The following is a 16613-nucleotide window of genomic DNA, read 5'->3' on the forward strand; positions in this document are numbered from 1 at the left end:
ATGCCTTATAGTAGATAATTTTCTAAACCTGTTAAAAATGAAGTTAAAATATACCAGGCGCGGTCTCCTCTGTGACAGAGTAAGAGAAATTTCATTTTTATAACGTATATTGAAGTCTAAAGTCTGGACGCAAATTACTCATTGCACAGAGAACTAAACACAAATCACAAAAAAATGAAACATAAAACATAACTTACAGTTTCAGTTTGGTCTTTCTCAACGGTTGACGTTTGGCTAAAATTGATAATAACATGAAGACCGTCTCTCTATAAACAGAAGAAAGATAGGGTCCCTTTCTACGTCACATATATGGTGTACCAAATAAGTATGGTTTTCCCGACGTTCTTTTTTTTTTAAATGTGTATCAAATATTTTTCTGCGTACTTCAGTTACCGCAAAAAAAATGTTTGGTTTACGACTCCATTGGCTAGCATTTTAGTTTAGGTTAGGTTAGGTTAGGATGAATGATCTGAAGAATGAACTGATCAATTTTAAAATTAGTTTTGAGTAATTTTAAAATTGATAACAATAATTATTCAAGAACATTTGTGCCAAAAATGGTCACGTGACTTTCTTAACCCAATCGTTAATTTTAAATAAATTAATCTTTAGAATTTTTAAAAGTAACCATTAATGCTTAGTTTATTAGCCTAGGGATTAACTGAAACCAACTTCTACACTTAGCTTCATAGTTAAATAAACTGGGACCCATGGACTCCCATGGAACGTTAAAACAAACGGGGCCTTCATTATAGTAATTAAGATACCAAGGGCATTATTTCCTATAATGCCTGTGGTGTCTTCAATGTTTAATGTCCGACTTTCATTCCGTAGATATGTATTTAAAAAATGGTCAGAGGGCATTATTTTATACACCTGAGGCCATTATGAAAAATAACGCCCTAGGGCATTATTTCTTAGATAATTGACCTTAATAGGTTTCTTCAAAAGCCCTGTCGAACATTAATCTTATTTTATATTTGAAAAGTTTGTATTTACAAAAGTAAAACAGTAGGAGCGTACTTAGAAAATCTCCAAGATATCAAACTTGGTTTATTTTTTAATTGGTCTTAAACGCACTTTTAGTTTAGAGAGGAAATGTTAAAAAATACTTAATACAATAAGATTAGTATAGTAAATAAATAAATTTAAATTTTCTGTTAGTAGTTAGTACAAAGATGAAATAAATAAGACACAAAAACGTGGTTTCAAAAAGTACGCCGGATATGCGGCATGCTTCCTAAGTTTACCTGCGTTTATTAACACCCATTAAAAGTTTTATTTTCGACAAAAGTCATAAAATGATTTAAGAACCGTTTAAAAGCCGGCTTACTTTGACATTCAGACTTCGACTGACGGATTTTAGTTTATGGTCCTTTTGAAAATTTAAAATTGAGCACAGTTAGAGGGTCAAAATTTATCAGTCACCTTCATCCTGTAGAAGGTTTTGTCACATTTTGATAATAAGTCACGTGCCACACGTGATTTTGTTGGTTAAAGCTAAAATAATGGTACGGCACTTGCTTGTTTTTTACGTATATTGTTGATACAAATTTTTATTTTCAGTTGTATAATAATACAAGACATTTGAGTTATTTTTTTATGCACTATCAAGCGCTGAAATGTGACTCATTTGTCCTGGAACACTTTGTATACTTGTAAGCTATACAACTGACAAATTTAAAAAAAATTGATATTGATAATTTTAAAATTAAAATGAGTGTTAAATTGTCACTTTTTGAACCCCAAAAAATTTCTTTTTTAATGTTGATGCGATCACATAACTTTAGACTTTTTAAAGATTATTTTGAGTTAATCCTGTTTGACCTTGTTGGCAAAATAATTGCCAACAGTTTAGCAAAGCTGAACAAAAAACCCACTTTTACAACCCTTAAATTCTTTTTTTGGTGCCAAACCTTTTTAACGGTGCCAAAAACCCGATCTTGGAGTATGGGTTATGGTTATTGGTGGTCGTAAAGAGATTGTGTCTTAATAAAATCCTTTCAGTTTACTGTTAAAAATTCTTTTCGGCACGGTCCTAAAGGATTATTACCCCTAATTCTTTAGACTGGGACTGCTCTAGATTTGCCAAAAATCAATTTGCTCAACGTCAAGCTTAATTTGCTAGATACAGAAATTGCAAGAATTTGGTCCAGTTAACATTTGAAGGTACCGTTAGTGAACGTCGGTTTTATTGAAAAATGTACCGTTAGGAAAACGTCAACCTAAAGATTGGAGGGTTGTCTCTGGGAATGCAAAAATGAACCAAAACGAAAAGCATTGACTTTAAAAATTGAAAGTCAACCTAAAAAATATTGCCCAATTTTTTAACCTGCCTGACCATAAAAAAAAATAAAAGTCCTTTCATAAAGAAAACGTTTTGCACAATGCTGGGAATTGCCCAATTTTCAAAAAAGTCATTTAGGGCCCAAATAAAAAGCTCTATTGTCATATGGCCGGTATCGGTTTACACGGATTGTATAAGTTGTTGCACAAGATTACCCAAGTTCATTTTTTATGGATGGTTCTTTTTACCTTTTTTTTTCAATAGGCCAAAAATGCTAAACTTTTTTTTAAGATCTGACGTCAGAGAATTTACAACATAGATAATGTCCGCGTTCGTTGTGACGCTCCCTGGAGCGTGCTAAGCGAATTTGACGTTACAGTGGCCTAATTTAACAAAACGGTATTTTGGCCAACTGTCAAATTACACCATTGTGACGTCAAAATCACTCTACATGCTCCATAGAGCGTCAAAACGAACGGGGTCAACAATATCTCTGAGGTACCTCTAGAAGAATGTCAATTATTGTCCGTTTCCCCAACATTGGCTAAGTTGAGTTTAATGACAGCTTAGATAAGTTTAGATTGTGTTGTTTTGAGCCTGATGTGTCACATGCAAACCTTAACTTAGCTTCAGTTGTACATACTTAAAATCGATTTGAAAGTGTCGGAAAAAGAGGCATATGTCAAACAAATTTGTAAAACAATAGTTGACTAAGTAATTTCAAACAAAACCTAAATCAAGTTGATTAAATGAATTGGGATGAGTTTCACACTATAAAGTTTTTTGAAACATGTCCTATATGATATGCCATAAACTAATACTCATCTTTTTACCTTCATACGAAAACAATCTAAAAAGTATCAAACAAAATAAGTTTCAGTACCTACCTACATATTTAAAAATGGGCTTTTTATGCACGTTCTGAGTAAAACATTTTTTTTAAATTGCTTTTTAATGTGTATTAAATTTTTTTACAATCTTACCTACTTTTTTAGACAGATTTCTCAATAGTTCGTGTTTTAATTTCGCCAGGATTGTAAAAGCTTTGTGCAATTTTTCAGCGTATTGACTTTCGACTTTTATGACTTCTTTACGTTTTTTTGCGTAAATTTGGTAACCTAACGGTGCCTGGGGTACATTAACGGGCCAATAGATCAAAAGATTTTTTTCATGCATTTTTACTGTTAGGTAACGTTGGCTCATCTAGACTGTAAAATGTAAAAACTGTGAGGTAACTGTATATAATTTGCCTGATATCCAGGAACCCAAATTCTGTGCAAAAAATGGGTTCCGGTAGTACCGTTGTATTTAGATTTTTTTTACTATGAGCTTGGTAAACCAGTTTATGACTGAACCGAATCCGTTACTTTAATTTTACACTTTCTTCGGTTTTGGATTAGAAGAAAGTGTCAAATGTAGTCAATTAAAGAAAATATGACCCGTATGATCGAAGTAATTTATGACTGAGAGTAGAATTAAATAAGCTTTCAGCAGGATTTTTTTTTCGTTTCTTACCGAATTGCTTCTAAAAATCTCCAGCAACACTTACACTTGGTATTAATATGCATCACTTTTCATGAAACCGTTTAAAAACGTTTTTACGCTCTAATTTTTAAAGATAATAACTAAATGCGTCTTTGAATTCGCATTCTCTCCCATAATTTGCCATGGAAAATAAACCCTAAAATCCAACCTTTTTGCAACTCAGGTATTGTTAAGTTTGCTCCAAATACTCGTAACATGCAAATGGTCGGTAGTATTTACAACCCGTTTCCGAAAATCCTTTTCAGACCCTTATCCAAACTGTCTTTTGAACAAAAAGGGTAAACGAAGGGTGAAAACACTGTCCCTTTTACTCTCTGTTATTGCGCCAATATTCTTTTCAGGACTGTTCTTCAACGTTGCGTAAAGAGTCATATTAGGACCAATAAAATGTTGGCGTGAAAAGTCCATAAATCATGGACGAATCATTTAAAGTTATACAAAAATTTAGAAAGGGTGATTTAAGTTCCAAAGGAAAGGGGATGGAACATCTTCATTTAGGTTAAACGTTTTATTATGTTTACCCACAGGTAGAGGTAATGGTCTGATAACGTAAATCAAGCCGAAACATGTAAAGATATTCCTTAAAAAATGGTTTTTGGTAAAGTTTTTAACAATTTTACTGTGTCATATACATGTTAAGTTGGAAAAGTGATCATATGTAAATTATGAAATAGAAGTTAAAAAAATTATTTTCAAAGAATATTTGTGGATAAATGAAAGTTCTTGATGTAAAAACTAATTCACCCTGTATATATTACGAAACAGTATTTTTTTGGGTCATTTTTAAAACCTTGCCATTTCCAAACAAATCACCGGATATTAATGCGGTTTGGATAATCAGTGGACTTGATTTATTGGGTTTTTGCTGACGTGAAAAACTCTTACTTTAATGCTTTGTAACTGCACTATATACAGAGTAGAGGTAATAAGCGCGTGCAAAAAACTGAAATTTTCGTAGTTTCCAACTGACCAATGATTTTTTGTGGTATTGTTTAACATAAGGAAGGGTTGGTTGGGCGGTATCTGAGGACTTTTTGGACGTTTTCCAGTTAACTTCTCGTGTCTTAAGAAATATTGATTTGTCCGAAAAAAAAACGGCATTGCATTGCTCAGTCTTGTATTAGGTTATAGTAGCAGCTTTTTATTTGTCATTTTAGTCGCAATCAATATTATCTGTTCCATAATTTGAAAGTCAAAATGGGGGAAAAAGTCTCTTCCAAAGACATTTTTTGACACCAAAGAACATTTTTTATAATTTCGTAACATAGTAACTTGTTGTTTAGGGTAATATCTCGGGGAATTTCTTAATTAACCTCATGTGACCGAAGAATTGATTTATCCGAAAAATTAACATAAAAATGTTCAATCTCTTGAATTTACTCATATCAGCAGGGTTTCTGTCATTCAAATAGTTGAATGTTCAACATATTAAAAATTGTTGGTTAATTTGGAACTATTTGAAAAATTTCACTTTTTTGCACGCGCTTCTTTCCTGCATTGTATGGCACAACAACCCTATACCATACGATTACTTACCACTTTAAATTGAATTTCTCAACCTGAAGTTCTAATCATAAAAACTGGTACATGGCAAAACATGGATTTTTATTAGCATAATCATTTCATTGAAATGAACAATGACTATCCCATGTAGATTATTTCAATAATTTAAAATCCTCCCTAGTTGAGAAGAAGTGGCTCCTACCACAAATTTTTTGACAAGTACTACTTACAGTAAATATCAAGTTACACAATACCTACACTAGGTATTTACGTACTGAAAATGTCTTTTAAAATGTATGGGTCTTCTTTTGATTCTCTCCTGGACAATTAAGTTTAATTGGGTCGGTCGGACAGGAAGTGGACAGTTTTGTGTAAACATCTTAACCCCTAATACACAATGTATTGCGTTTTCCAAAGACATGAAGGAAACTAGATATAGCACGGATTTACATCGGTTCTTTCTTCTACTAAAAATCAATTTGATCCGTGTAGAATGGGCCTAGACTTGAATATTCAACGTTTTCCGGCTTCCTTAAAAAAAGAGGATATGACAAGGTTAGATGGTGAATGGATTAAACCCACTCGGGACTAATTTACATGTGGCATATCGAAAATGTACGTTAAAGTTCGTTGGATTTTTCATTATCGAAACTTCGAAAATTATATGTTATCGAAGCGGCTGAAAAGACCTGTAAAGGGCCAAAGGGCGTCACTCGTGTCACAGGTAGACGGCGAAGGGCTCTGATGATGTCTTTTTTATTGCGCGTTTTATTGGGATTGGGCATCCACACTTCAACGTGCGCCAATCTAATATTTAAAACAAGCAAGTATTCATCAATATGTGGAGGTAAAATAAATTTAATTAAACTGTGAGAACATTAAGTCTAACCATAAACGTCCGTGCCAAATACATACGTAGCAGAAGACATCCTTCTGGGAAACATATTGTACTTTAACGCTAACCGTAACAGATGTCAATTATCAAGCGGTTACCCTTACTTACTGGTAACCTCCAAATGTTAAAAGCCATTTTTTTAAATGAACTTAAATGTGGAACCACAATAAATTTAAACTCGGTTCAATATTTACGGGTCGGGTTGAAAACACCAATTTGTTAAGGAACCAGTCAGAATTACAGTGTTGTGATAGGTGAAACTAATTAGATTGAGATCTAAATTAGGGGTGGTTCTTATTGTGTGTTTTCACAGTATTTCAGTGAATGTGAACAAAAAATCGCATGTAGAAGTTGGCCTAAGTTGGGGGTATTCAAAACGATCCAGTGTAAATAATCTCTTACTCGTTGACGCTTTTTCTACATACAAAGTGCGGATTTTGACAAGGTTTTATAATACTGGATTAGGCTTGTTTGAGGTGTTTCTGAAAACTCAATGAGTGTGATTGTACTTTTTTCAGGCCGGCACTTGTGAAAAAGATGAAAGGAGTTGTATATACCCTCTTTGTACGCCAAATACAATAAGAATGGGTTATTACAATTTGACATTACTAGTGTGGTATGAGCATTTTTACAGTCACGAGTGGAAAATATTGCCACAGTGGTGAGCACAAGAGTCCATTAATTTGCCATACCACATTAGTAATGTACAATATTTGACTACGACCAGAACTTTGATTTTGAGTCGTCATGATAGATTTTATAGCACTCGGCACTGGTGCCATAATAAGTGTCTTATTATACTCTTAGAGTGTTTTACCACATTAGTGCGGTAAAATCGCTGATTACGTAACTCAAAGTTAGCTATCTAATAAACCATGCTAGTCGTAGATAAATAAATAGGTATATTAATAACACAACTTTTCTCCTTTATGTCAAAGGCATTAATTACATTTTAAAGGAAAATGCAACAGACAACGGTTTGATACATTGGTCTATCTACACTATACACTGTCTGAATATGAACTTTAGTAAATAAGTTTATTCTTTTTCAAAAAAATACTACATAGCTTCTCAAAATAGCTCATAAAAGCCAGGAAATTTAAATAATTATTCTCTATACATTTTTTCCCAAAGTTTCTACTTCAAGTGTCATTTTCCCAATAAACTTGCTGGAAATTAAATGTAACATTTTACAAAAAACTGTAAAAAATAATCAGATCGCACCTGGAAACTTTTGCACACTCTTTTAATCACATATTTAAGTAATTATTTCTAAAGTGACAAAACCATCATTTACAATAGGTAGTTTCAATATTTTTGATAACATGCTTTATACAATTTTATCGTCAAATTTGCTACAAGCTTTATTAAATAGACAGGCGATAATTATTGTAAGTGTATCAGCTTTTAAAGATAGATTAACAATTTATAATTATCAGGACTAATTATGTATAGATTAGATAGAACAAGCAGTACTTTAGTATTTTTTTCATCCCAATTTAATTCTTAAGACGTAGTTTGGGGTATTCATAAAATTTGGAGTCAAATAAAAACATTTTTAAATTCAGTTTTAAGATTTTTATTGGTTGAAACTGCTGAAACTATGGTGAACAGCATTTACTTATAATAAATTTGAACATTTCATGTTTTTATTTCAGATAGTAGTTATCAAACCATGTGAAAGAAAACATTCATCTCAAAAATATGATTCATTTCCTTATTACTAACTAATATCACAGATTAAACATTTAAAGCCATTAAACTAGATAATAAATTAACTAAGTTACAACATGCAAGAAGTTGTAGCACATCAGTAGTTTATGTAAAAATAGTCTTTCAATAAGTCTTTTGGTAATATACCGTCAATCACCAAGGTCTCCACAATTTCATCTGCTGCGCACTAGTTAACTCTTTACCGTCCTGTTTGTTAGCTGACGACTGGTACTGAGCAGGAACCACAAGTATCACTTGACCATTTGGTAGTTTAGTAGGATATATCGTCACCCTCATACTGCTATCAGAACCACTAGTTTCCTGCACCTTATTGTCCGCTGTCAGCGACTCTTTGGAAGCTCCTGCAGTTTTTTGAACATTACTCAATTTGGAGTGCAAACTCTGCAGGTACTGCACTGTCATTTCCAAAATGTCAGCTTTTTCCAGTTTAGCTGTTCTTTGTCCGTTTTTTCCTTCTTTGATTGGTGATTTGGTATCCAGCAACATTTGCTTCAACGTCTCCAGACTGTCGTTGATTCTGGCTCGTCGTTTCTTCTCCATTAGGGGTTTTCGGATTTTTCGGGTTTCCGAATATGTTCTTCGCACTTCAGTTTTCATTTTTTTTTGTAGCGCACAAGGTGAAGTTGTTCAGCTGAAGTTCAAACGAAATATGTCGTTTTCGAAGAAATGATGCCGTTTTTGAAGACGCGCGACAGCTCCCCCCACCACCAAATTGTATATACTACTTGTTGAATGGATTGTCCTTTTTGAATGGATGGTGGGTGCCCGATCGGCCGTAAAAGAAGCCGAAAAAAGGGTCTATGTAATTACAGTGGCGTACAATTAACCATATAACTTTTCGTTTTAAAATTATTAACTATATTAAAGCGTTTTGCAATCAGCAGTGATTTAAATTAAATTAGGATCAGTTTATTTATATACCTTGCAACAATTTTTGTCAATATTGGTATTGGTGTCGAAAATGGAACGTCACTGGAAGAATATGATTCAGTGAATACACTATCTGCCGGTCTTGATCAATTATAAACTTGTCAATTTTATGATTACAAAAGTATACATTTTCAAAGTAGAAATTTATAAAATAGTGTAAAGGTCAGTTGTATAATCCAGTTTCACTGTTTGAAATATAAACTCTCAAAAGAAACGTTTCCCCAGTTTCCAACATGGTGTTCCTACAGTGCACCTTTGTTTTAATTTAGTATATAAAACAAATTGGTATTAGTTAAACTTAGGTTTATAAGAAGTAGAGGAATTAACCGACTTGCAGTCAATTTCCAATCAAAAACGAAAAGGACAGTTTTAAAGGTGACCTCATTTAATGAGTTGTCTACCATAAGGGGATTGAAATCCTTTCACTAAAACTTGTTCGTTCAACCCCATTTTTTAGACTGAGGACCCTCTGATGAAATCGGATTCCACTTTCATTACAATTCGCACGTCAGGTATTCCTGTATAGGAACATCATTAAACTTCGACAGGTTCTTAGATCAGCCCGCAAAGAAAACGAAAAGTAGGTTGAAACTTGAGATCTTTTATCGGACTGGTTTTTTCACATTTAGAAGAAAATAAGCTGCTCATTGAACACGTCAAAATGAAAGAACAAAGGAAGACGTGACTTAATATAGCCAAGTTTTTTCTTTGGTGGTTTATTTTTTTAGTTGGAGATCATCATGCTTCAGTGGCATTTAAAGATGACGCGGACACACGTCGCTAAGTATACTAAGCGTGTTTAATGATGTGGACCATTAACCAAGCGCAGATCTAAAGACTCAATTTTTAATTTTTCTGCTAGTAATAATACTTTACATTATCAAATGGCCGTTAAATAATCAAAACGGTATTTACGAACTACAGGTAATTCCAATGAGTATCTTTGAAAAAAATCTCGGTGGACAAAAGCGTAGCGTGAGGGGCCACCTGAACCATACAAAGAATGACTTTTGTGCATCCAAAATATCTTCGAGTTCATATGTAGTATAGAAATCGTAGTAAATCGACTCTTTTGTCTACTTTTCGCATTTTTGACGGTGGGCCTGTCCCGGTACTCGATTCCTCAATGGAAACACACTTTTGAAGGAAAAATGCCACTGCTTTGTTGGCCGTTTTTAAATGGCCCTCTGCACTAGTTGTATAGACAGGAAGTGGCTTATTATTGACTATTTAAAATACTCTCATGTATGCTTGGCGAAAAGTGGATACTCGAGTCGTATTAAGCATTAAAAGAACATTCCGAAGGGTATGTGTATGTTTTCATGGACAACTTATGTAGAAGAAGGTTCTAGTTAGGTGTACTTTGTACAATGAAAAATTTTAGTAGTAGCCATTAAGTTTTATGAATGTATCCAAAGGTGAAAAAACAGTTTTTTTTCTGGCAGTTTATAGCTCTGAAGTAGGCGAATTTTAGAATTGTTATGTTACAAAATTAAAATGCTGTTTATTTTCAATATATCAAATTGAATTAATTAAATTTTTACGGGCTGTGACGTTATTTTTATTTACGTTGATTTTCCGTATAGTCTTGCACGCCTATCAAACATTACGTATGGTGTTTACCTGGTTGCCGCAATTCGACCTACTCGCTAGCTTACAGATTTTTTAGACAGAGAAGGCATAGAAAAGTATGGTTTTCTCTCTTCAAGTCAAGGAATTTCATTAAAGTAAAAGTAAGGTTAGAATTTTTAATTAATTTTAGATTCTAGATTATTGGTACTTATCTCTAGTTGTAGTTTTCTTTTAATTATTTTAATATTATTTCTACTTGTAAAGCGACTCCAAAATTGGTCAATTAATAAGGTATGTTTTTACTATTTTCTGAACTAATTTTTCTTACCATTCCTATCAGTTTTTCATTTATGAAAGTTAAATTTGGAAAGTCCTTGAAGTGAAATAATCCAATTTTTTAAATCAAATTTTGTATCTGCGAACAATAATTGCTTTTCATTAATAGTTTTCTGAAGTTTTAAAGGCAGTACATATTTGGAATTTAGATTTTTGTTCAGTCACTACTCCTTTTCAATCTCAATTACTAAACAGTGTTGCATAATTTTACTATCAGGGTATTTTACTCTAGTATCAAAATGTATGGTGTCATAGTGATAAAAACAATATTATTTACAAAATTGTTATTTAAAAAATTAAAATAAGAACCCAATTTCTAAAATAGTTGTAACATTGGAACAGCCGAGAGTAGAAGTAGATTGTGTTTCTATAACTTTGTCTTTTTATTCTACTCATATAATCTTTTTCTCAATCTCATAGTTCTTGTAAGATATCAGATTTACTGACTTTTCAAATAATTTTTTACCCCCAATTATTATTAAATTTCACCTCATATTATTTGTTATTATTTTGTACCTTCTATACAATGAACAATTGAATTTTCCTGCAAGCATATATTTTGATGAACTTTCCTGAAATCCAAATTTTACCTAAAATCTTTATTAGGTTCTGTCCAATATGGTGAATAAAACTTTACTTTCTCTATTCAATAGTTTCTTTTCAACTGAAATATGTAGCAGGGATATTTTAGGTGTAATAACAGTTCAAATGTTGTACATTAGATGTAAAATGTCTCAGGTTAACAAACTGTCATAGGAAAAATATTAAATTAACGTAATATTTCTTACAGAAAAATAATTCTGCCTATCTTCAAACAGTTCAAAAAAGCCAAATAATAGTTGTCTTAGTCATTTTTTTCTTAATTAGTTATTCATTGTTTACAGTGAAAACTTAACTCTGAGTTTAGCAAGGTTTGTCTTGAATTTAGTATTTTGTATAATCATGCATTTGTCTTGCTCTTGTATAAAACTTTATTGCATTATAACTTGATAAGTGTAAATAAACACATTATTACTTAAATTGAACTCATAGCACTAAATGTATTTTGATAATTTCGTGTCTAAACATAACAATGTGTCCAAATTGTAATTAAACTTTTAGACTTTTTAAGTGGATTATTGTTTAAATGATTAATTCCAGTATAACACGAAGAATTATAAAAACCTGTCTTAATAATAAAGGGACCAATTTATTTGCTTCGCGTGCCAATGTTACCTCAATTTGCTTATTACTTTGCCTTTCAAAAAATAGTTTGAGGTATTAAAACATTCAATTTTCGTTTGGCGGTCATCACCACAACATGCTCTCTTATGTAAGTGATAGATATTTTTGCTACAACTAAACATTTAAGAAACTTTTTATTTTATTTTAAGATATTGAATGTGGGATTTCCAGTTGGTGCAATAACTCTGATAATTTTTGTGGTATTTTCTTTGAACCACATGAGAAAACAACTTTGTTTTCTTTTAAAATCGGATGTGGTCTTTAAGGTTTATTTCTGTTTGTTGCTCTGTAACTTAGCATTCTAGTTGTGTACCATCAATTCATTCTGTAAATGTAGGTTCAGTCACCAAAGTTAGTTCACAATGCGGGTAAGGTTTAACTTAACAAAACTTTTACCTAGAAAATGTACCATTTAATCAAAATTTTTGTTCATAAAACCATACACGTAAATCGATTCTATATTACTCTCCAATTAAACCCATTAATCATTATTAAACGTTGACTTCTAAGACGGTCAAGGTTTATCCTATTACGAAACCGAAAAATCCTTTTTCTACGCTAGCGGCCACCGGCAGTCAGTGTTGTGGTGCGCTTTGTAAATCTCAGAAGTATCACTTGTATGTGCGGATTATGTTTTAACTTTCACCTGAATTTCTTGTGTTTAATGAAAGTAAGGTGCAAATTTTAGTTTCTGTTAAGGCTAGTGTGCATTCAGTTTTAAAATGGTGCGTATATAGCCGTAATTTAGACTTTAATTGTTTTTTGTCCATAAATTAACACAGGAAAATACTAATACTAGTGAAGGCCAACAACTAGCAGTTTTAAAGTCAGTTAAATGAGAAAGGTTTAGTACCTTATGTTTTCCTTTGTTCAAGTCTTAAGGGTGGGAAGGAGGAAGGATTAAATGTGCTGGGGATTATCTGTTTTACCCCAAAAAGAGTCACTTTGAAAGTCCAAAGAAACCTTGAACTTAATCTATATGTGCGTTTCAACAGGATTTCTAGGAATATGCGATATTCCAAGAAATCAGTTTATTACATCCAGCAGTACTACTAAATTGCGTCTACCTAATAGTTTATTACGAGTATAAAGTAATAATACCACTTTTTGTTCATTGTCAATCATTTTTAATTTTTACTTATTTCTGTTTATATAAATTTAAAAACAGTATAATAAGAAGCTTAATGAATTACATCTTTGAGACACGTGATAATTTTCACATTGCTTGTAAAAAATACGTACCACTTATGTTATTTTTGGTTTTACAACTATTCTTTGGTTGCAAATGAACCTAGTGGCAAACCATTTTTTCTACAAGCGAATAGAATTACGTAATGTTACAAATTGCATCTTCAAGCTTGGAGATCTATTTAAAATTAGGCGACATGTTTAGGAGGTTTATAAAACTATAGGATTCTAAGGATTTGTTTTTGAAAATAAACAATTGAAATGCGCATTAAAGTAAATTTAGCTTCAAGGCAAAAGTAACGGTACTGCAATTTGCAGTACTTAATGCAGCAAGACATTCAATTAGTAGATTTTGGTTACATGTTGCATTTTAGAAAAGTTTAGAATTTGAGTCCATACAGATTTTCTAAACGGTTAGAATCTAGACACTTAGATACTTGTGATTTCATGTGCAATAATATTTTGATAAAAACTTTTCTTTTAATGGTTTAACAAAATTTGATATTTTGGTTTCAGATGTGCCCCGTTTCTGGATTTCTTCAATCTCTCATCGTTATTTTTACCCTTTTGTTGTTTTGCCATGCAGCCGTAGTCAAGAGTTTTGCTAGTATATCCTTCAATCCCAAGAATGTCACAGTTTACATGTACGATTCTATACCTGTGAGTTATAATATATCAACTTCAGGTACTTTAGTAAGCAACAGTATAAATAAAATATTACGACCCTCTATTTTTTCCAGACAATAATTTTCAATGCACTTTATACACAGAAAATCCACATATAGCGTTTATAGAAAAAGATATCGTCTTACAGTACCCAAATTATACAGGGTCTTTTAATATAACAGGGAATTTTCTAGGTGAGTCAATTAAACTTTCTGGTTATTCTGATATTTATCGGACATATTTATATAGGTGAAACTGTGATATCATGCAAAGATTTAGCGTCCAACGCCACATTGGAAGAAAAACTCGACGTCAAATGTCTGCGAAAGAAAAGAGTTATAGATCAAATATTCACCGCTTCAACTGCCACTTTAGTCGCCATAATTTACATTAACTTTGGCTGTGTGGTTCAATGGCCAGAGCTGAAGAATCTAATCAAAAAACCTGTAGGGCCGGCCATTGGGTTTTTTGGTCAGTTTATCATTATGCCTTTGGTAAGAAGCTTAGGCAAAGTTTAAATTATACAGCTTAATTTACCGTAAAATGTGTAGCTTAGTTACGTCCTGGGCTACGTTATTTTCCCTAATGACCCTGCAATGAGATTGGGAATGTTTTTCACTGGAGTATCTCCGGCTGGGGGTGCCTCCAACATTTGGACAGCCATACTAGACGGAAACATCGATTTATCAATTTTGATGACCACAATTAGCACCTTAGCTGCCTTTGGAATGATGCCTTTGTGGCTGTTTACATTAGGGCGCACTATATTTAAAGACGCACGTTTAGAGGTGAGTGTATTTTGTAATAATTCAAATTTGGTGACGTTTTGAATACTTAAGTGAAACACACGTGGCTTAAATATTGTTTTTTGTGGAAGGCATGTAAAATTGGCGATAACTTAACGGCCAGTGTATTGTCTAGTATAATATGTGGAAATGTATGCACTTGTTTTTTTGCAAATGTTCAGTTTACAATTTCAAATGTGATTGATGTTAGACTGACTTTAATGTACGTTTAGGCTGAAATAGTTCGCTTTTTCAGATTAAATAATGGTAATTGTAAACAACAGACTGATACTAAAATATAATTTCTAGGTACCATATTTTCATATATCTTCATACGTCTTCGCCTTGATAGTACCACTAGCAGTAGGGTACTTAATAAATCGTTACTTTAAGAAAACTGGTGCCTTTTTGGGCCGGATGCTTAAAGGATTCTCCAGTTTACTTATATTGTTCATCATAATTTTTGCCATTGCTACAAACCTATACCTTTTTGAACTCTTTTCTTGGAGAGTAAGTATTTTGACTGTATAAATGGAATTTCCGGCTAATTTTCTGTACAATTGTCAGATTGTATTGGTTGGACTAGGGCTCCCTTGGTTGGGTTATTTACTTGGCTATATCTTAGCCAAAATGTTGAAACAGCCAGGCCCAGATGCTTTAGCTATATCTATAGAAACGGGCATCCAAAACACCGGAATTGCTATATTTTTACTGAGGTTTGCTCTTGAGCCTTTACACGCCGATCTCACTACAGGTAAATCCAAAATACTGGGTTCATATGGTTTTATGAAGAGTATTTTTATTGTAGTGGCTCCGGTTGCAGTAGCTATAATGACACCAATACCCTTAACGGCGATTTATTTATACAAGAAACTGAGGGATAGGTTAGTTTGTTTTTAATCTTAAAAGAGAAACCTCACTACATAAATTTGAATAGGTTTTGGATACCAACGTCAAAAAGTGAAATGAACGCGTTATGCCCGGCCAGAAGAAATTCCCAGGGCGACACTTATAGGGACACATTGGGAAAACAGGACAGCGCTGTAGCCTGTTTAAGTTAAATAAGTGCAGTGGATAGTAAGTAGTGTTTAGTCTTCAGTGAGTACATAATTTTGTTATTTTATATTGTTTCATTTGTATATAAGAGCTCGCTCTGATTAGTATATAGTTGATGTTGTTAGGAGATTGTATGAAAAATTATATATTTTGTGGTTTTGCAATTTTTTTTTTTTATTTTACACTGTGCGATTGGGTTTATAGTAAAGTTGACATAAAGAGTTTTTATTGATGACCGATTACATGCGTGCAGCAGTGGAATATTTCTTTTTCTTCTATTGCCTTATTCGATTACGGACGTTGGCTATCATCATGGCTATGCGGATCTTATTGGCTGCGCATCGGAACATTTCAGTAGATGTTGCTCCAAACCATTTTCGCAGGTTAGCCATCCATGAAATTCTTCCTCCAGGCCCTCGTCGTCCATCACTTTGCCCTGGATTATGTTTTGGAGAATTCTGTATTTGTTATCTCTCATATGGCCAAAATACTCTAATTTTCTATGCTTCACAGTAAGCATGATTTCAGGCTCACATCCCATTCTTCAGAGTACTTCCTCGTTTGTAATTCTCTCTATCCAAGACATTCTAAGCATTCTTCTGAAAATCCACATTTCAAAAGCTTGCAGCTTTTTTTCCATAGCGTCTGACAGCGTCCAAGCCTCCACACCGTACAGAAGAGTGGAGTATATAAGACATTCTCGTCTTTAGAGCCAAATTCAGATCTCGACCTGACAGGAGCGGTCTCATCTGCATAAACGTACTTCTCGCTATGTCAATTCTATGTATCTCCTGTGAGTGATCCCAGTCCCCAATATTTAGACTGAGTAATACCATTTTGATTTAAGGGAAGTTACATTAAAATAAAAAGGAAACAAATATAAGAAACATTT

At 33.0% G+C, this 16613-nt stretch overlaps 2 protein-coding genes across 7 annotated transcripts; one reads left to right on the forward strand and one right to left on the reverse strand.

The window, feature by feature from the left end:
* Window positions 1-7791: 7791 nt before the first annotated feature.
* Window positions 7792-8907, reverse strand: LOC145728334 (uncharacterized). The gene has a single exon (XM_081978462.1). It carries the CDS (start codon window positions 8559-8561, stop codon window positions 8097-8099), a length of 465 nt encoding a protein of 154 aa, XP_081834588.1. The 5' UTR covers window positions 8562-8907; the 3' UTR covers window positions 7792-8096.
* A 1573-nt stretch (window positions 8908-10480) lies between these two features.
* On the forward strand, window positions 10481-15885 carry LOC145728692 (ileal sodium/bile acid cotransporter-like). Of its 6 annotated transcripts, none has more exons than XM_081979113.1 (9): window positions 10481-10627; window positions 13731-13899; window positions 13955-14074; window positions 14130-14374; window positions 14432-14668; window positions 14975-15175; window positions 15233-15419; window positions 15474-15549; window positions 15603-15885. In XM_081979113.1, exons 2-9 carry the CDS (start codon window positions 13731-13733, stop codon window positions 15724-15726), a joined length of 1359 nt encoding a protein of 452 aa, XP_081835239.1. In that variant the 5' UTR covers window positions 10481-10627; the 3' UTR covers window positions 15727-15885. The 6 variants fall into 6 exon arrangements, with proteins under 6 accessions (XP_081835239.1, XP_081835237.1, XP_081835233.1 ...); XM_081979111.1 differs by having other exon boundaries at window positions 10616-10757; XM_081979107.1 differs by lacking the exon at window positions 10481-10627 and adding an exon at window positions 12088-12114.
* Window positions 15886-16613: the final 728 nt, after the last annotated feature.

The sequence above is a fragment of the Ips typographus genome, linkage group LG4 (assembly GCF_016097725.1).
Source record: "Ips typographus isolate SLU linkage group LG4, UJ_Ityp_2.0, whole genome shotgun sequence".
NCBI lineage: Eukaryota > Metazoa > Arthropoda > Insecta > Coleoptera > Curculionidae > Ips > Ips typographus.

Bases quoted from the DNA above. Each gene is read 5' to 3' on its own strand.
- LOC145728692 (XM_081979107.1), top strand. The intron at 14,375-14,431 runs GTAAGAAGCTTA...TAAAATGTGTAG, and splicing joins AGTTTATCATTATGCCTTTG to CTTAGTTACGTCCTGGGCTA. The intron at 14,669-14,974 runs GTGAGTGTATTT...TATAATTTCTAG, and splicing joins TTAAAGACGCACGTTTAGAG to GTACCATATTTTCATATATC.
- LOC145728334 (XM_081978462.1), bottom strand. From the start codon at position 8,561: ATGAAAACTGAAGTGCGAAGAACATATTCGGAAACCCGAAAAATCCGA.